This window comes from Cetorhinus maximus, chromosome 23 (genome assembly GCF_964194155.1).
Source record: "Cetorhinus maximus chromosome 23, sCetMax3.hap1.1, whole genome shotgun sequence".
NCBI lineage: Eukaryota > Metazoa > Chordata > Chondrichthyes > Lamniformes > Cetorhinidae > Cetorhinus > Cetorhinus maximus.
This window is the reverse complement of record NC_135901.1, coordinates 30,956,038-30,976,563: the sequence shown is the minus strand read 5'-3', so window position 1 is coordinate 30,976,563 and position 20,526 is coordinate 30,956,038. Positions and strand designations below refer to the sequence as shown.

Sequence of the window (20,526 nt, the reverse complement as noted above, 5' to 3'; positions counted from 1 at the left end):
TCTTTCACTATAACGACTGACTCATTATTGATTCATTAATTGTAAATCAATGAAGTCTCACTACTTATTCAATCATCTATTTACACACTGCTAGTTAATTAATACAGTAATCTTTAATTAATACATTTAGTGAATATGAGATGCACTGGTTCAAAAAGACAATCTATGGAGGACAACAGCTAATACTAACAGTTAACACTAATCTAGATTGGCTTGAACAATGAGCCTTATTCTTGAGCTGTACATTGGCAGAATATGATGTCTTGTAGCTTATCAAAATTAGAGAAGAATTTCTTTGCATAAACAATTTCTGCTTGCTCTGCAGTTTCAAGAATGATTTACATTTATACAGTGTTAATTTTTAAAATACAGATCCAGCCACATTAGAGTTTAAAATGGCTTCCTTGACCTTGTTACCCAGAACAGTGAATACGGTGTGAAGGTGATTGATGTTTAAAACTAAATTCGATTACCCAGGCCTACCTACAATTTCCTACATTACAACAGTGACAACACTTCACAAGTACTTTACTGGCTGTTAAACACTTTAGTAAGTCCTGTGCTTGTGAGAGCTGGTTTAAAAATGCATTTTTAAAATTTGTCCACAAATTTGGATATATTACAATTGGTCCTCTCATCAAAATCATTGTTCAAGACTGAGTCTTAATTTTGAGTAATAACAATGTCTGACACCATTTCAAATACTCTGTGACAATGCAAACACACCATATCCTGAACAATTTGTTTTAAAACACAATGAGTTGCTGTGATTTGGAATTGACTGTTTGAAAACAGTGCAAGAAGCAGATTGGACTCTATCCTTCAAAAGGGAAATGGACAGATTCTTGAAAGGAAAAGAAAATGGCAGGGCAATGGGATTAACTGGACAGCTCTTTGGCAGGTTGGCATGAGCATAATGGGCTGAATGGCTTCCTTCTGTGCTCTATGGCACGCTTGTGCATGGAAAGTGAGTGATGAAGACCTGGAACCTGCGTCCTACGAGGGTGGTAGAAGCAGAGATGATGGAATGTTTACCAATGGAATTTGGATGGGCGCTTGAGAGACATAAACCTACAGGGATATGGGGATAGAACGGGGCAATGGGACTGACTGGGTTGCTCTACAGAGAGCCGACATGAACTCAATGGACCGAATGGCCCCATTCTCTGCCCTAAGAACCTACGAACTAAAGAGAGAAATTTCAGCTGCTCCACTCTCTCCAACGAACTGAAGAACCTCATCTGAATCCAACCCCTGGAATCACCTGTGAACTCGCTGGTGCCTCCGCAGGTGAGATGAATGAGTGAATCCCTTCCCACACTCAGGGCAAGTGAACGGCTTCTCTCCAGTGTGAACTCGCTGGTGTGTTAATAAGTTGGATGAATTACTGAATCCCTTCCCACACTCGGTGCAGGTGAACGGTCTCTCCCCGGTATGAACTCGCCGGTGATTCCGCAGGTTGGATGAATCAGCGAAACTCTTCCCGCACTCAGTGCAGGCGAATGGCTTCTCCCCGGTGTGAACTCGCTGATGTCTCTGTAGATCAGACAACGTTCTAAAACTCTTTGCACATTGAGAGCAGCTGAACGGTCTCTCCTCAGTGTGAATGCGCTGGTGGATCCTCAGAACTGCAGCACTTTTGAAGCCACTCCCACAGTCAGAGCATTTAAAAGGTCTCTCATTGGTGTGAGTGACATGGTGTATCAGCAGGCTGGATGACTGAGTGAATCGCTGCCCACACACGGAGCAGGTGAACGGCCTCTCCTTGGTGTGAACTCGCTGGTGCGTCCGCAGGGCAGATCCATCACTGAATCCCTTCCCACAGTCAGAGCAGGTAAACGGTCTCACCCCGGTGTGTACTCGCTGGTGTGTCAATAAGTTGGATGAATTCCTGAATCGCTTCCCACACCGAGAGCAGGTGAATGGTCTCTCCCCGGTGTGAACTCGCTGGTGTGCCAGCAGGTGGGCTGACCGAGTGAATCCCTTCCCACACTCAGAGCAGATGAACGGCCTCTCCCCAGTGTGAACTCGTTGATGCTTCTGCAGGCCAGATGAATGACTGAACGCCTTCCCACAGTCAGAGCAGGTGAACGGCCTCTCCCCAGTGTGAATTCGCTGGTGTGTCAATAAGTTGGATGAATGACTGAATCGCTTCCCGCACTCAGTGCAGGTGAACGGCTTCTCCCCAGTATGACTGCGTCGATGAATCTCCAGCTTAGATGGGGATCTGAATCCCTTCCCACACTCAGAGCAGGTGAACGGTCTCTCCCCAGTGTGAACTTGCTGGTGTGTCTGCAGATGGGATGACTGAGTGAATCCCTTCCCACACTTGGAGCAAGTGAATGGCCTCTCCCCGGTGTGACTGCGTCGATGGGTTTCCAGCACAGAGGGGGATCTGAATCCCTTCCCACAGTCCCCACATTTCCACGGTTTCTCCATGGTGCAGGTGTCCTTGTGTCTCTCCAGGTGGGATAGTCAGTTGAAGCCTTGACCACGCACAGAACACGTGTACAGTCTCTCTCCCTGCTGTGAATAGTGATGTTTTTTCAGCCTGTGCAACTGGTTAAAGCTCTTACCACAGTCAGTGCACTGGAAACACTCGCACTCGGGTTTGTGTGTGTCGGTACTTTTCCAGTCACACTGTTGTTTAAAATCTTTTCAACCAGAGAGAACAAACAAACATTTCAAATCCGAGATTCAAAGGCCAATGACATCTGGTCCCAGTGAATCAAGTGACTCTCAGATTTTGACGTGATGTTTGGTTTGAGATTTCTGTCTCAAAATCCCCCCCTTCAAATGTCCTATAAAAGGAGTTTATAAAAGTCATCACTGTCAGTACAGGATAGAAATTCAGAACAGACAATTCTAGTTTCTATGGAACATTCTTTCCTCTTGTTCCCGAAAAGCTGTAAATCTCTGTCCCACACACTCTCCCTCCTTTCTCACTCTGCTATGTCTAATGTACACCCTCACAAATCTCCTGAAGGTGCCGATTCATGCTGACCAACAGATCCATGCTCACTATGTCCTGTCCTCAACACAGGGAGCTGAAAATCTTCATGTGGCTCGGTCGGATATATATAGTTAATGTATTTAATGTACAGTATTGTATAACCCAATTAGAGATACAGGGTGGATGTGACCAAGACTTTTTTAGGCAGCGAGCGATCATGACCTGGAACTCGCTGTTTATGAGGGTGGTGGAAGCAGAGATGATCAAGCATTTGAAAATTGAATTGAATGGGCACTTGAGGGAAATAAACTTACAGGGGAACGGAGATACAGAGGGGGAAAGGGACTGGTTGGACTGCTCTGCAGAGAGTCAGCATGGACTCGAGCTACCAAATAGACTCATTCTGTGCTGCAATAATTTTTAAAATTTATTCATGGAAAGTGGGTGTCACTGGCGAAGCCAGCGCTTCTTGCCCATCCCTAAATGCCCTTGAGAAGGTGGTGGTGAGCTGCTGCTGCTGGAAATGACTAGGAAATATACACAGTACTGTATTAAAAAGGTAGATATAATAATACATGGGCTCTATTACTGAGTCATCAATAATATATCTAATATGTACCATATAACAACACTGGACATATCTCTGTTCTATATTAATTTACTGTGCCTTTAAATGCCAGCTATCTCTTGGGGAAACCAACCCTTTTATTGTGAACATTAGGAAAGAGACCATCCTTTTAGTCAGACAAATAAATGTGTCAAACTGAGGGAGCAAAGGATGTCAATGTCTTTAAGAGAGAGAGAGAGACCTGGGCCAACCTTTCCAGAGTCTGCACCCTCCCTGGATTCACTTCCTTTCCTTTCAGTTCCTGCAAGTCAACAATTTGCCCCAAAATGAGGAAAGAAATGGAAAGGGGGAGAAAAGAAAGTGTTTTACTCACAGATGTTGGACACAAGAGGAAGTTTGTGTAAAATTCAAGCTTCATTCACACAAAGCCCCCGCCCTGATTGGCTGGAGGACCAGAGTCCTTCCGGTCCTCCAAATCTTCCCATTGGACATCCCCTCAGCATGACGGGAAGGGGGCGGGCTCTCATCCGCACATGCGCAGCTTCCCCTATCCCGAGTTCTCCGAGCGGCTACTTGGTCTGACCGGAGCCATCAGCCGGTTGCCTGGAAACCTTGGCTCAAAGAGGTGGTGGAGGGGGAACAATGGGTGGGGACGGGGCTCCCGTGTCCGCGAGCCTGGCCTGCAGACTGGAACCCGAGGACATCACCGCGGAGCAGAGTGATTCCTATTGGCTGATTCAGGCAGGGTTCCATTGTGACGTCACAATGCGGAAGTTGGATAATGAGCTTCAGACTGAAACTTCCTCCTCTGGGCAACATCTGTGAGGTCTTCAATGTTTCCCCCTTTCCATTTAATTTCTCATTCTGGGGGTAAAATGTTGACTTGCAGGAACTGAAGGGAAAGGAAGTGAATCCAGGGAGGGAGCAGATTCTGGAAAGGTTGGCCCAAGTCTCTCTCTCTCACTCTTAAAGACATTGACATCCTTGGAGCTGAATATCATCGGCCTTTGAATCTAGAAGGATAAATGTTTCTGTGTGCTGTCTATTTCAGAAGGTTCTAAACGTCAGGGGGCCTGGAAAAGGCCTAAGACCCACACACCCGAGTGAGAGTGTGCACTGACTGTGGAAAGAGCTTTCATCAGTTACACAGCCTGAGAAAACATCACATCATTCATAGTGAGGAGGGACATTATACACATGTTCTGTGTGAGGACAAGGCTTCAACTGACCATCAGGCCTGGAGAATCACAAGGTCACGCATACCATGGATAAAGCGTGGAAATGTGGGGGACTGTGGGAAGGGATTCCGGTTCCCATCTGCACTGGAAACTCATCGACGAAGTCACACCGGGGAGAGGCCATTCAACTGCTCTGGGTGTGGGAAAGGATTCAGTCAGTCATCCCATCTGCTGTCACACCAGCGAGTTCACACTGGAGAGAGACCTTTCACCTGCTCTGAGTGTGGGAAGGGATTCAGTGATTCATCCACCCTGAAGACACACCAGTGTGTTCACAGGGAGAGACCATTCAGTTGCTCAGTGTGTGGGAAGGGTCTCAGTGATGCATACGCGCTGCAGAGGCACCTGCGTGTTCACTCCAGGGAGAAGCCGTTCATCTGCTCCGATTGTGGACAGGGATTCACTCGGTTAGCCCATCTGCTCACACACCAGCGAGTTCACAACGGAGAGAGGCCGTTCACCTGCTCTGAGTGTGGGAAGGGATTCACTCAGTCATCCAACCTGCAGATCCACCAGAGAGTTCACACTGGGGAGAGGCCATTCACCTGCTCCGTGTGTGGGAAGGGATTCACTCAGTCATCCAACCTGCTGCAACACCATGTCACACACACCAATGAGAGACCTTTTAAATGCTCTGACTGTGGGAGGGCCTTCAAAAGGTCTCATGACCTGATGGTCCACCAGCGCATTCACACTAAGCAGAGATCGTTTAGCTGCTCTCACTGTGGGAAGACATTTGGAACATCCTCCAAACTGCTGATACACCAGCGAGTTCACTCTGGGGAGAGGCCATTCACATGCTCCATTTGTAAGAAGGGATTCACTCAGTCAAACGCTCTGCGGACACACGAGCGAGTTCACACCGGGCAGAAGCCGTTCACCTGCTCTGAGTGCGGGAAGGGATTCAGTGATTCATCACACCTGCAGAGGCACCAACGAGCACATTCTGGGGAGCGGGCGTTCTCCTGCTCTGAATGTGGGAAGGGATTTACTCAGATATCCAACCTGCAGATCCACCAGCGAGTTCACACTGGGGAGAGGCCGTTCACCTGCTCTAAGTGTGGACAGGAATTCAGTCATTCATACACTCTGCAGAAACACAAGCGGATTCACACTGGGGAGAGGCCATTCACCTGCTCTGTGTGTGGGAAGGGATTCAGTGATTCATCCACAATGCAGGCACACAAGCAAGGTCACACTGGGGAGAGACCATTCACCTGCTCTGAGTGTGGGAAGGGATTCAGTGATTCGTCCAACCTGCAGACACACAAGCGAGTTCACACTGGGGAGAGGCCATTCACTTGCCCTGTGTGTGGGAAGGGATTCACTCAGTTATCCAACCTGCTGACACACCAGCGAGTTCACACTGGGGAGAGGTCATTCACTTGCCCTGTGTGTGGGAAGGGATTCACTCAGTTATCCAACCTGCGGACACACCAGCGAGTTCACAAGTGATTACAGGAGTTGGATTCTGCTATTGCTGCTGTTAATCACAACACTTGGCGAAGTGGGAGGGTGGGAGTGTTTCGTTCTGCTGGACTGGCTGGTCTCATAACTTTGCTTCCAGTGGGCTGATGCTCTTTGAGCCTGGGAGTGCACATTTCCACTGAAATTATCCACAAAGGCTAATGAAGTACATTTATTTTATCCTGGATAGTAAAAAGTGTTTTTCCTACCACTACAGGTAGATCAAAAATAAATACGTTTGTCTCAGTTCCATTGAGTCTACAGAACAGGGCCAGGCCAGTCAGCTCAATTGGTCTATGTCAGTATTTATGCTCCACATTAGGCACCGCCCACCCCTCTTCATCTTCCCACATCAGCATATCCTTCTATTCCTTTCTCCCTCATGTACTTCCTCTTAAATGTATTCATGCTCTTCACCTCAACCACTCACTGTGGTAGCAAGTTCCACATTCTCACCACTCGCTGGGTAATTATTATTGGATTATTGAACCCCTGAAAATGCATTGAAAATGCATGAAATATGTATGTCCTGTGAGGCATTACAGAGACTAGGTTAAAAGGTGACCAGGGCTGGACCTAATTGTTGTGGGATATTTGACATCTTGGAATGACAGGAAGCTGGGAAAAGGTGGTGGGGTAGCTCTGTTAATTAAGGATGGCCTCAGTTCAATATTGAGTGACGGCCTTCGCTTGAAAGATCAGGATGTCGAGTCAGCTTGCGTAAAGATAAGAAATAGTAAAGGTTGAACAGGTGAGACGTACACCCATTGGGGTTTAGAAGAATGAGAGGTGCTCTTATTGAAACATGTAAGACCTGAAGGGATTGGATAGGGTGGATACCGGGAGGATGTTTCCTCTTGTGGGAGAGACTAGAAGCAGGGGACAGAGTTTAAGAATAAGAGGTCTCCCTTTTAAGACCGAGATGAGAATTTCTTTCCTCGCAGAGGGTCATTGGAGTGGAATTCTGTTCCCCAGAAAGTAGTGGAGGCTGAGACTTTACATTCATTCAAGGCTGAGTTAGACATACTTTTAATAGACAAGGGAGCCAAGGTTTAAAGGGGGTCGGGCGGGGGGAGGGGGGCAGACAGGAAAGTGGAGCTGAGACCACAACCTGATCTGCCAGGATCTTACTGAATGAGGGAGCAGGCTTGATAGGCTGAATGGCCTTCTCCTGCTCCTAAGTCCTATGTTCCTATGTTACTTCATAAAATTCAAACTTCCATCAGGTCACCCTTCAGTTTTCTCTTTTCTTGAGAAAGGTTCCCCAACCTGTTCAACCTTTTCTGAGGGTTAAGTACTCTCAGTTGTTATGAATCTGTGTGGCACCGTCTCCTATGCCTCTAATTCCTTTTTCTAAATGGAGATCACAAATGTTGACAGTACTCTCAGTGTGGTCTAAGCATGGTTCAAAACAAGTTGAACATAACCTCCCTGCTTTTCAATTCTATCCCACTAGAATGGAACCCTATATCTGGACCCCACACTTTAGGAAAGATGTGAATTTCTTAGAGAAGGAGCAGAGGAGATTTGCGAGAATGGCACTAGGGATGAGGGACTTCAGTCAGCTGGAGAGACTGGAGCAGCTGAAATTTCTATCTTTAGATCTAGAGCCATTTATGTAGGGAATGGGGCCATTCGGCCCCTCAGGCCCATACCAGTTCTCTGTAGAGCAAACCAATCAGTCCTATTGCCCCGTTCTATCCCTTTATCCCTGTAGGTTTATTTCACTCAAATGCCCATCCAAATTCCTTTCAAAATTATTACATCATCTCTTTCTCCCACCCTCATAGGAAGCGGGTTCCAGATCATTACCAGACACTTTAAATGCAAATGAGGCCCATCGTGCTCATGCTGGATCTTTGAAAGAGCTGTCCAATTAATCCGATCGCCCTGCAATTTTCTTTTCCTTTCAAGAATCTGTCCAGTTTCGTTTTGAAGGATACAGTTGAATCTGTTTCTCGCACCGTTTTCAGGCAGTGCATTCCATATCACAACAACTCACTGTGTTTTCAAACAAAAAATGGTTACGGGGAAAAGGCAAGAGATTGGCACTGAGATAAAATGCTCAGAGAACTGGTGCAGACATGATGGGCCGAATGGCCTCCTACACTGTTACAATTCTGTGATTCTGTGAAATTCAGGATATAGCGTGTTTGGATTTTCAGAGTATTCGAAATGCTGTCAAAGACATTGTTATTACACAAAATTAAGACTCAGTCTTTATTAATGATTTTAATGAGCGGGCTGGTTGTAATGTATCCAAGTTTGGGGACAATTTTTGAGAAGAAATTACATTTCTATAGCATCTTTAATGACCACAGGCTCTCAAAAAGCGTTTTACAGCGAATGAAGTACTTTTGAAGTGTAGTCACTGTTACAATGTAGGAAAATGTAGATAGGCCTGTGCAGTCAAATTTAGTTTTAAAAATCCATCACTTTCATACGGTATTCACTGCTGTAAGTAACAAGGTCAAGGAAGCCATTTTAAACTGTTAACATGTGGCTGGATCTTTATATTAAACATTAAAACTGTAAAAACCTAAATGTTTCGAGAAACTGCAGAGCGAGCAGAAATTATTTAAACAAAGGAATTCTTTTCTAATTTTTATCAGTTACAGGACACAATATTCTGCCAAAGTCCAGCTCAAGATAAGGCTCATTGATCAATCTGATCAGGATTAGTAAAAAAGAAAGTTATTGTCTTCCACAAACTATTGTTTTGAACCAGTGTATCTTGTATTAACTAAATCCATTAACTAAAGATTACTGTATTAAGTAGCCACCTGTCAGTAACAGGTGATTGAATAAGTAGTGAGCCTTAATTGAGTTCCAATAATGAATCAATAGTTACAGTAAAAGACTGAGTTTTATTTACTGGAAAGATATAAAACCCTAATTGCTGTGTATATCAAGAATGTGCAATGAAGTGAAATGTACCGGCAAGAGAGACCTTCAAGCTCTGATAAGGCTCAACATTCGAAACTGTATGAATAAGGGATGGTATAGAATCAGATCAAGGGATAGTATGAAACAGTTCGAATGTATTCCTGTCTAAGATAATGAGAGAAGGTGGTGTAAGTAATTGGGGATCCAATTAATCCAATAACCAAACTGACCAATTGTCATGTTACAACATGCCCAACTCTGACGTGAGGTAATGGTCACTTTGGGGATAAAAGTAGAGGTTCCGAAGGCCTCCCTTGCTAGCCAAGTACACCTTTCTCTTCGAGTAAACTTCCTTTTAAATTTACTATCTAGGGTCTTTCCCTTAATTGGTTAAAGTCTTGTCCGAACCAAAGTGAAATTATTAAATGGCAAGTTGAGGGTGGCTGAAATGAATTAAGTTACAATAACAAGATAAGGGAACATGAATCTTAAATGTAAAAATATGCATTTCTATAGTGCCTTTCATGACCACAATACACTCCAAAGTGCTTTACAGCCAATGAAGTACTTTCGAAGGGCAGACATTGTTGTAATTTAGGAAATGCAGCAGCCAATTTGCACACAGCAAGATCCCACAAACATCAATGTGATAATGACCAGATGATGTGTTTTTAGTGATGTTGATTGATGAACATTGGCCAGGACACTGGGGGTAACTCCCCTGCTGAACTTCAACATAGTGGCCCCGGGAGTTCTAAGTCTACCTGAAGCAGCAGACGGGGCCCTTGGGTTAGCATCTCATCCAAAAGACAGCAGCTCTGACAGTGCAGCACTCTCTCAGTGCTGGCACGAGGAATATTAGATGTGATTTTTGTCCTCAGGCCCCTGGACGGGGACTTAAATCAACAACCTTCTGACTCAGAGGTGGGAGTGTGATCCACTGAGGCGCAGCTTACACTATGGACAATACAACATTAGAAAGAGAAAGTTACCCTTTGCCTCCAGTGCCTAAATCTAAAAATAAAAACCCCGCCTAAAAAAAACATAGAAACTAGGAGCAGGAGTAGGCCATTCGGCCCTTCGAGCCTGCTTCGCCATTCATTATGATCATGGCTGATCATCCAACTCAATAGCCTGCTCCCGCTTTCTCTCCATACCCTTTGATCCCTTTCGCCCCAAGAGATCTATCTAACTCCTTCTTAAAAACATACAATGTTTTGGTCTCAACTACTTTCTGTGGTAACGAATTCCATAGGCTCACCACTCTCTGGGTGAAGAAATTTCTCCTCATCTCAGTCCTAAATGGTCTATCCCATATCCTCAGACCGTGACCCCTGGTTCTGGTCTCCCCCACCATCGGGAACATCCTTCCTGCATCTACCCTGTCTAGTCCTGTTAGAATTTTATAGGTTTCTATGAGATCCCCCCTCATTCTTCTGAACTCCAGCGAATATAATCCTAATCGACTCAATCTCTCCTCATATGTCAGTCCCGCCATCCCAGGAATCAGTCGGGTAAACTTTCGCTGCACTCCCTCTACAGCAAGTACATCCTTCCTCAGATAAGGAGACCAAAACTGCACACGTGTACAAATGCTGAAATGTTGGTTCAGAGCCACTGGTTTCGGATTCCCATTGATCCTCCAGCACCTTTCTGTCTCTCTATTTCCCGTGTCAATGACAGCCAGGCGATGGAACTGAGGACTGAATTTAGCTGAGAATAACGGGGCCTGTGGTGCTGGAGGACTGACTAGGAAATGGGCCTCCAACCAATCAGGGCACGGGAGGGGTGACCGGGGCTGAGTGCCCCTGTGTCCAAAGCAGGGAGTCACAGGAACAGGGTACGGAGAAGCCGAAGAGAAAGCTTTTGGGTCCAGAATATTGTGCACATCCTTTTACTCTGGTCGTCTTTGATCCTCAAGTCATTTTCTAGTTTTATTTAACCATGTTCTGTTTCATTAGTAAATGTCTATCAGTAAAAATACTTGATTTTTTTCTGGATGTTTCATGTTTAGATTTGTGCACTTTAGGGAAAGTGGGTGAGTGGGGTTGGCAGGCTCTTTAACAGAAAGTGGGTCCCTCTAAGGTAATTGGCGAAGGAGCCAGAGGGGGAGATGAGATTTTATTTTTCGACACAGCAAGTTGTTCTGATCGGCCAGAAAGCAGATGCAATAGTATCTTTCCAACGGGTAAATACTTGAAAGGGAAGAATTTGCAGGGCTGTGGGGAAAAAGCAGAGCAGTTGAATGAATCAGAGAGTCCTTTCAAAGAGATGGCAGGGCCACAATGGGAATTCCAGACATTATTGACATCACTGTACATATTGCAGACACACATTTATTTATCTGTGATCACAGAATCTCACAGCATGGACAGAGGCCATTCGGCCCATCATGCCTGTGCTGGCTCTTTGAAAGAGTGACTCAATTAGTCCCACTATCCTGCCCTTTCCCCATGAGCCCTGCAAACTAATACCCATCCAGGATTTATCCAATTCCCTTTGTTGAATCTGCTTCCTCCAGCCTTTCAGGCAGTGCATTCCGGATCACAACACCTCACTGTGTAAAGATTTATCTTCCTCATTTCTCCTCTGGCTTTTATGTCAATCACCTTCAATCTGTGACCTCTGGTTAACAACTCTTTTGTCAGTGGAAACAGTTTCTCTTTATTACCTCGATGTAAACCATTGATGATCTTGAACACCTCTGTCAAATCTCCTCTCCTTCATTGCTCTAAGGAGAACAACCCCGGCCTCTCCAGTGTGTTCACTCATTTCTGTCCACGTACTAAATCCCTACACCTTTTCTAAGGCCTTGACATCCTTCCTGAATTGTGAGGCCCATATGAGGTACATTTCTAGAGAAATAGTATTGAAAAGCAGAGACGTCAGGTTAAACTTGTATCGAGCCTTGATTAGACCACAGTTGCAATAATGTGGACAGTTCTGGGTCTCCGTAATTATAAAAAGGTTAGAGAGGACCTGGAGAAGGTCGACGAAAGATTCACAAGGATGATCCCAGAACTGAGAGTGTTTAACTTTCAGGCAAGGCTGGACAGGGTGGAGCTTTTTTCTCTACAAAGGAGATGACTGAGGGCTGATCTGACTGAGGACTTTAAGATTATGAAGGGGTTTGATAGGGTTGGTGTAGATAGATTTACACCTGTTGGGGGAGACCATCACTGGAGGCCTTTAATGTAAGAGAGTCACTGATAAATTCATTCGGGAATTCAGGGGAAACGTCTTGGGCAGGATTTCTCAGGTGGCCCCACCACCCCTTCAGAAAAGTCAATGGGAATCACATTCCAGACAATGCCGGCAGCCCCGGAGGCATTTCACTCAGTAGAGTGTTCATCAGCTGAAGGTGGGACTTCCCCCCGCCCCCACCCCTCACTCAGGAGGAAGTCCTGCCACCAGGACCTGTGGCCACTGCTGGAACTACAGGCAGTGCCCAGATTCCCAATGCCTGGAGCCCAGGACCAGGTAAACATGGGGGTCTCCCAGTGGGGAAACGAGATCAGCACACGAAGGAGAAAGGAACAGAAGGTTCTGAAGTTGAATTGGAGGAAGCTCATGTGGGGAACAAACACTGACCAAAACACCTCGAAATAGTCGGCAACCAAAGGACTTGTGAAACTGAAAGAAATTAATATTAGTAAAGAGGCAGTACTTGAAAAGTGAACTGGATTGAAAGTTGACAAATCCCCTGGACTAGATGAGCTACATCCCAGAGTGCTGAAGGAGGTTGCGAGAGAGATAGAGGGTGCACTGGTGGTTATCTTTTGAAATTCTACAGATCCAGGAAAGGTTCCTGTGGACAGGAAAGTAGCAAATGTAATCCCACTATTTCAGAAGAGGGAGAAGGAGGATGGAGAACTACAGACCTATTAGTTTGATGTCAGTCGTAGAGAAAATGTTTTAATCTATTCTGATGGACGTGATAACTGGACACTTCTGTGGTAATGATCAAATTGGGCAGAGTCAACATGGATTTATGAACGGGAAATCATGTTTGACAAACTTGTTGGGAGCCTTTTGAGGTTGTTCCTGGTAGCACAGATAAAGGAGAACCAGTGGATGTGGCATATTTGGATTTCCAGAAGGCTTTTGATAAGGTCCCACACAGGAGGTTAGTAAAAACAATTAGAGCACATGGGATTGGGGGAAATATACTAGTGTGGATTGAGAATTGATTAACAGACAGAATGCAGAGAGGAGCAATAAATGGATCATTCTCAGGGTGGGCAGGCTGTTACTAGTGGGGCATGGCAAGGATCAGTGCTGGGTCCACTGCTGTTCACAATCTGTGTGAATGATTTAGATGTGGAGACCAATTATAATATTTCTAAATCTGCTGATGACAGTAAACTAGGCAGGAATGTGAGTTGTGAAGAGGATGCAACGAGGCTTCAAGAGGAGTTGGATCGGCTAAGTGAATGGGCAAGAACATGTCAGATGGAAAATAATGTGAATAAGTGTGAAGTTATCCAACTTGGTAGAAAAAACAGAAAGACAGAATGTTTCTGAAATGGTGAGAGGTTGGGAAGTGTCGATGTCCAAAGGGAGCTGGGTGTCCTTGTCATGAGTCTCTAAAGGCTAGCATGCAGGTGCAACAATCAATAAGGAAGGCAAATGGTACGTTGGCCTTCATTTCTTTTTATTCATTTACAGGATGTGGGCGTCGCTGGCTAGGCCAGCATTTATTGCCCATCCCTAATTGCCCTTGAGAAGTGGTGGTGAGCTGACTTCTTGAATTGCTGCAGTCCGTGTGGTGTAGGTACACCCACAGTGCTGTTAGGGAAGGGGTTCCAGGATTTTGACCCAGCGACAGTGAAGGAACGGTGATATATTTCCAAGTCAGGATGGTGTGTGGCTTGGAGGGGAATTTCCAGGTGGTGGTGTTCCCATCTATCTGCTGCCCTTGTCCTTCTAGATGGTAGCGGTCGTGGGTTTGGAAGATGCTGTCGAAGGAGCCTTGGTGAGTTCCTGCAGTGCATCTTGCAGATGGTGCACACTGCTGCTACTGTGTGTCGGTGATTGCACAGGGAGTGAATGTTTGTTGAAGGGGTGCCAATCAAGGGGGCTGCTTTGTCCTGGATGGTGTCGAACTTCTTGAATGTTTTGGGAGCTGCACTCATCCAGGCAAGAGGAGAGTATTCCATCACACTCCTGACTTATGCCTTGTAGATGTTGGGCAGGCTTTGGGGAGTCAGGAGGTGAGTTACTTGTTGCAGGATTCCTAGCCTCTGACCTGCTCTTGTCGCCACAGTATTTATATGGCTGGTCCAGTTCAGTTTCTGGTCAATGGTGACCCCCAAGATGTTGATAAACACTGTAGCTACAAGAGCAGGTCAGATGGTAGGAATCCTGTGACGAATACCTCACCTCCCAAGTCCCCAAAGCCTGTCCACCATCTACATGGCACAAGTCAGGAGTGTGATGGAATACTCCCCACTTGCCTGGATGAGTGCAGCTCCCTCAACACTCAAGAAGTTTGACACCATCCATGTCATGGGGAGATGGTTAGATTCTCTTTTGTCGGAGATGGTCATTGCCTGGCACTTGTGTGGCGCGAATGTTACTTGCCATTTGTCAGCCCAAGCCTGGATATTGTCCAGGTCTTGCTGCATTTGGACATGGACTGCTTCAGTATCTGAGGAGTTGTGGATGGTGATGAACATTGTGCAATCATCAATGAACATCCCCACTTCTGACCTGATGAAGAGGAATTTCTTCTCTCAGAAGGTAGTCAATCTGTGGAATTTTCTACCCCAGAGAGCTGCAGAGGCTGGGTCATTAAGTATATTGAAGGCTGAGATAGACAGATTTTTAATCAGTAAGGGAATCAAGGGTGATGGGGGAAAAGGCAGGAAAGTGGCGTTGAGGATTATCAGATCAGCCATGATCTCATTGAAATGCGGAGCAAACCCAATGGGCCGAATGGCCTACTTCTGCTCCTACATCTGAGGTCTCCAATTAGTGTGGCTTTATACTCTTTTGATTAAACCAGTTAAACTAAATTAACAAATCAGGAACAAAGTGAAAAGCAGCCCCTTAAAGGGATACTGCAAAAAGAAAAACTAATCTTAAAGGAAACTTACGACCTCAAGTTAAAATGTGATTCGAGAGGTCAATAAAGCACCCCAGTCCCCACTGTGCCCACCAGGCACGGAAGGCCTCGATGGTGTCGGCGGACACCACGTCTCCCTCTCCAGGGACACCCGGCCGCGAACGTAGCCGCGGAAAAGGGGCAGACAGGCCGGACGACCCCCTCGATCGCCCGCTGCCTGGACCTGTTGATGACCACCTTGTCCAGGCCCAGCAGCAGGCTTATGAGGAGGTCCTCCTCCCTCCTCGCCCCTCTCCATACCGCGCAAGTGTCGCTTTTTATGTGCTCAAGTAAGCATCTAATCAATGCCATCCACCTGTATATGCTTAACCTCAATTGATACAATTAATACCCACAGTCTGAACATAAGGCTCTCTAATCCGGGTGACTGCCAGGGTGTCTCAGTCGGTCGGATGACTCTGTGAATCCCTTTCCACACTCACAGCAGGTGAACGGCCTCTCCCCAGTGCGAACTCGCTCATGTCTCCCGAGGCTGGAGAAATTCCTGAACCCTTCCCACACTTGGAGCAGGTGGATGGCCTTTCTCCACTGTGAACTCGCTGGTGTGTCAGCAGATTTGCAGACCGAGTAAATCGTTTTCCACACACGGAGCAGGGGAATAGTCTCTCTCCGATGTGAACTGCCTGATGTCGCAGTACGGTAGATAACTGAGTGAATCCCTTCCCACACAAGGAACAGGTTGACAGCTTCTCCCTGGCGTGTATTCACTGGTGTCTCCACAGGTTGGATGAAAGAGTGAATCCCTTTCCACAAAGGAAACATTGGAATGACTTCACCCCAGTATGAACTCACTGGTGTCTCGCGAGTCTGGATGAATTGCCGAATCCCTTCCCACACACAGAGCAGGTGAATGGCCTCTCCCCGGTGTGAACTCGCTGGTGTGTCAGCAAACTGGATGATCTAGTAAATCCCTTCCCACATTCAGAGCAGTTGAATGGTCTTTCCCCAGTGTGAACTCGCTGGTGTGTCAGCAGACTAGATGATCTAGTAAATCCCTTCCCACATTCAGAGCAGGTGAACAGCCTTTCCCCGGTGTGAACTTGCTGGTGTGTCAGCAGACTGGATGATCTGGTTATTCCCTTGCAGTACTCAGAGCAGGTGAATGGCGTCCCTCCAGTGTGAACTGCCTGGTGTCACAGCAGGGTTGATAAGTGAGTGAATCCTTCCCACAAATGGAGCAGGTGAATGGCCCCTCCCTGGTATGAACCTACTCGTGCGCCATCAAGTTGGATGAGTGAGTGAATCCCTCCCACACTCGGAGCAGGTGAACGGCCTCTCCCCGGTGTGAGTACGTCGATGTGTTTCCAGCTCAGACGGGGCTTTGAATCCCTTCCCGCAATCCCCACATTTCCATGGTTTCTCCATCGCGTGCATGTCCTTGTGTCTCTTTAGGTTCTACAATCAAATGAAGCCTCATCCACACAGAACATGTGCACGGTCTCTCCTCACTGTAGATAGCGATGTTTTTTCACGCTGTGTAACTGGTTAAAGCTCTTTCCACAGTCAGTGCACTGGAAACACTCTCACTCAGGTGTCACAATGTCTTTAAGAGAGAGAGAAAGAGAGACCTGGGCCAACCTTTCCAGAGTCTGCACCCTCCTTGGATTCACTTCCTTTCCCTTCAGTTCCTGCAAATCAACAATTTCCCCCAGAATGAGAAAAGAGATGGAAAGGGGAAAACATTGATTTCCTCACAGATGTTACCCAGAGTTTTCGTCTGAAGCTCATTGTCCAACTTCCACGTTGTGACATTCACAACGGAACCCTGCCTGAATCAGCCAATAGGAATCAGTCTGCTCCGCGGTGACGTCTTCGGGTTCCAGTCTGCAGGCCAGGGGCGCGGACACAGGATCCCCGCCCCCACCCATTGCTCCTCCTCCCCCTCCTCGAGCCAAGGTTTCCAGGCCCAAACACTCCTTTCAAGTGAAGCAGCATTTCACTTGCATTTCCTTCAACTTAGTCTACTGCATTCGTTGCTGCCAATGCGGTTTCCTCTACATTGGAGAGACCAAACGCAGACTGGGTGACCGCTTTGCGGAACACCTTCAGTCTGTCCACAAGCATAACCCAGACCTCCCTGTCGCTTGCCATTTCAACACTCCACCCTGCTCTCTTGCCCACATGTCTGTCCTTGGCTTGCTGCATTGTTCCAGTGAAGCTCAACGCAAACTGGAGGAACAGCACCTCATCTTCCGACTAGGCACTTTACAGCCTTCCAGACTGAATATTGAGTTCAACAATTTTAAATCTTAAACTCCCTCCTCCATCCCCACCCCCTTTCCGTTTCTTCCCCCTCCTCCTTGTTTTTTCCAATAATTTATATAGCTTTTTCTTTTCCCACCTATTTCCATTATTTTTAATGTATTCCACCGATCATTTATCTATACATTTTAGGCCCTTTTAGTCTTATTTCACCCCACCCCCACTAGAGCTATCTGTACCTTGCTTGTCCTGCTATCCATTCTTAATTAGCACATTCTTTTAGATAATATCACCACCTTCAACACCTCTTTGTCCTTTTGTCTGTGACATCTTTTGATTATCTCCACCTATCACTGCCTGCTTGTCCCAACAACCACCCCCGCCCCTTCTCTCTCCCCGCCCCCCCCACCCCCTTAAACCAGCTTATATTTCACCCCACTCCTATTCTTACTTAGTTCTGTTGAAGGGTCATGAGGACTCGAAACGTCAACTGTACTCTTCTCCGCCGATGCTGTCGGACCTGCTGAGTTTTTCCAATTATTTTTTATATTTTGTTAAGGTTTCCAGGCAACCACCTGACGGCTCCGGCCAGAGCGAGAAGCCGCTCAGAAAACTCGGGAGCCCCCTAGCTGCGCATGCGTGGTGGAGAGACAGCCCCTTCCCTTCATACTGAGGGTCTGGCCAATGGGAAGCGTTGGAGGACCAGAAGGACTCTGGTCCTCCAGCCAATCAGAGCGCGGGCTTGGTGTGAATGAAGATTGAGCTTCACACAGACTAAAACTTACTCCTGTGTCCAACATCTGTGAGTAAAACACTCTTTTCTCCCCCTTTCCATTTCTTTTCTCATTCTGGGGGGAAATTGTTGACTTGCAGGAACTGAAGGGAAAGGAAGTGAATCCAGGGAGGGTGCAGACTCTGGAAAGGTTGGCCCAGGTCTCTCTCTCTCTCTCTCTCTTAAAGACATTGACATCCTTTGCTCCCTCAGCTTGACACATTTATTTGTCTCGCGAAAAGGATGGTCTCTTTCCTAATGTTCACAATAAAACGGGTGGTCTCCCCAGGAGATGGCTGACATTTAAGGCGTCAATTTCAGCGTGTTTAACTGTCCTGTATTTTAAGGGATTCCTCCTTATTTTGTATTTTTGCCCATATTTTTAGGACAGCCTGTGGGAAACTGATCCCAGAGTCTCCAGGATGAATTTGAGTGATTCGAGTGGGACAGCAAGTGAGTGAGTCGGCCAGCAGAGAGATGATGATGTTATGACTGAACAAGAAACATTGTAAGTTTTAGTTGATTTTAAACCCCACCGCTCCCACTATTATTGTCGATAGACAGCTCCTCCCCAGCTCCTCTCATATTGAAACCCAAACACCCCCAACCTGCTTCACGGTCACAAGCATCTCACCCCCACCCTTGCCTACCCCATGGCTGAAGTGTCCCTTATTTTATTTCATTAGAGTACTGCCCCCTGGACAATACAGTATGAGAGGACAAAGATATGTCTAAAGTTGTGATTGGGGTGTTATGATGTGGGAGATGATGTGTGCCAGGTGGACCAAATCCACAAGGGAAACTTGGCCACGCTATCACAACAGTTTTGCAACTTGTATTTATTACAAGAAGATGTGTGCACTAAATTCAGAAACAAGGAGTCCACTAAGACCTTTAGAGATTTTAAACATGAAATTAAAATATTTATTAACAAAAGGAAAGATTTCAAGCACATACATAAGATTACAATTACTTAATACTATAACAAATCCTCAAATTCCTAATTGACCTGACTCTAAATTACACACCCCCTTTAAGGCAACAATCCAAAATAGATTTTAAATTTAAAAAATAAATCAGCAAGTTACCACAGTACCCACTTGACAGAGGAATTCCAAAAGCTTGTCTTCAACTTTAGTTTCTGGACACAGTGGACTTATGCACAAATGGGTGGAAGCTTCCCGAAGGCTGTTTCGCATACCCCTGTTAGATCTTACATAGCCCCCCCCCAATGTAGCCTTTCATTCTCCTTTATCTATGTTTCTCTCTCTTTAATATGTAAATTCCATTGTTCCATAGGTCTTTGGAACTTTACCTTTCCCATACTTAACAATCTTTCATGTTGCCAATATTATCAGTAACCTTTGGGAAAAATGAACTCAATGCTCATTAGGCTAGTTGTAAGAATCCTAACATCCCTTTGAAATCCAAACAACCCCTTCACTTCATTAGAAACGCATATTCCCTTCACACCTTACATGCTAGGACCCCATTGATGTTTACTCATTAGCATTTCAAGTACATTTCTACACCTAACTTCTTTTCATAATTTCAAGCTTGCAGTTTCCCTGACTCCACACAGAGAGAACCATCCACGCTCACACTCATAAACCTACTCGACAATAAACCAGAATAATATTATGAAAATTATTATACTTCTGTAACGGGGGAAACTTTAGGTATATTATTGATAGTTTTGTCATAAAGTTCATTTGTTATCCTTCTAGTTTTGGAGGACAGTACAGTAGCTACTTAATATATTTCCAATGATGGAGTAATTCTGACACAGAAGGAGTCCATTTGACAATTCAAGTCCTTACCAACTCTCTGTAGAGCGATCCAGTCAATCCCATTCCCCTTCTATACCCCCGTTCCCCTGCATGTTCATTTGCTTCAAGTGTCAATTCAATTTCATTTAGAAATTATTGATCGTCTCTGGAACCACCACCCTCATAGGCAGTGGGTTCCAGGACATCACCACTGGCTGTTGAAATAAAGTTCATCCCCACAGCACCATGTATGTCTAATCATGTAATCGAGCATTGTGTATTAGACACATTTTTAGTGCAGTAATGTTGGGTGTATCTTGGGTGCTGCAGAGTGAGAATGGAGTGAGAGTGTGTGGGATGGAGATTTACTGCTTTTGGGGAATGAGAGAGGAAAGAATGTTCCACAGAAATTAGAATTGTCTGTTCTGAATTTCTATCCTATACTGACAATAATGACTTTTGTAAACTTCTTTAGCAGGATATTAGAAGGGGAGGATTTGCAGACAGCAATCTCAAACCAAACATCATGTCAAGATCTGACAGA

At 45.8% G+C, this 20,526-nt stretch overlaps 3 protein-coding genes, 1 long non-coding RNA gene and 1 pseudogene across 6 annotated transcripts in view; 2 read left to right on the top strand and 3 right to left on the bottom strand.

The window, feature by feature from the left end:
- Window positions 1-20,526, bottom strand: part of LOC144697120 (uncharacterized) — a 432,856-nt gene that overhangs the window by 292,895 nt on the left and 119,435 nt on the right. The window lies entirely within an intron of this gene.
- The window catches only part of LOC144697359 (uncharacterized), a 226,542-nt gene that overhangs the window by 139,439 nt on the left and 66,577 nt on the right, over window positions 1-20,526 (top strand). The window lies entirely within an intron of this gene.
- Window positions 1-20,526, bottom strand: part of LOC144697094 (uncharacterized) — a 391,382-nt gene that overhangs the window by 315,058 nt on the left and 55,798 nt on the right. The gene's annotated exons all lie outside the window — the stretch shown is intronic.
- LOC144697437 (uncharacterized) overlaps window positions 1-20,526 on the bottom strand; it is a 50,365-nt gene that overhangs the window by 6,898 nt on the left and 22,941 nt on the right. Inside the window, 2 exon segments of the mRNA XM_078569414.1 lie at window positions 1,265-2,347; window positions 15,759-16,278. Of these exon segments, the coding sequence (XP_078425540.1) occupies window positions 1,265-2,347; window positions 15,759-16,278 (1,603 nt within the window).
- LOC144696946 (uncharacterized) lies at window positions 4,786-6,478 on the top strand (annotated as a pseudogene). The gene has a single exon (XR_013580284.1). The product of XR_013580284.1 is annotated as an uncharacterized LOC144696946 (transcript).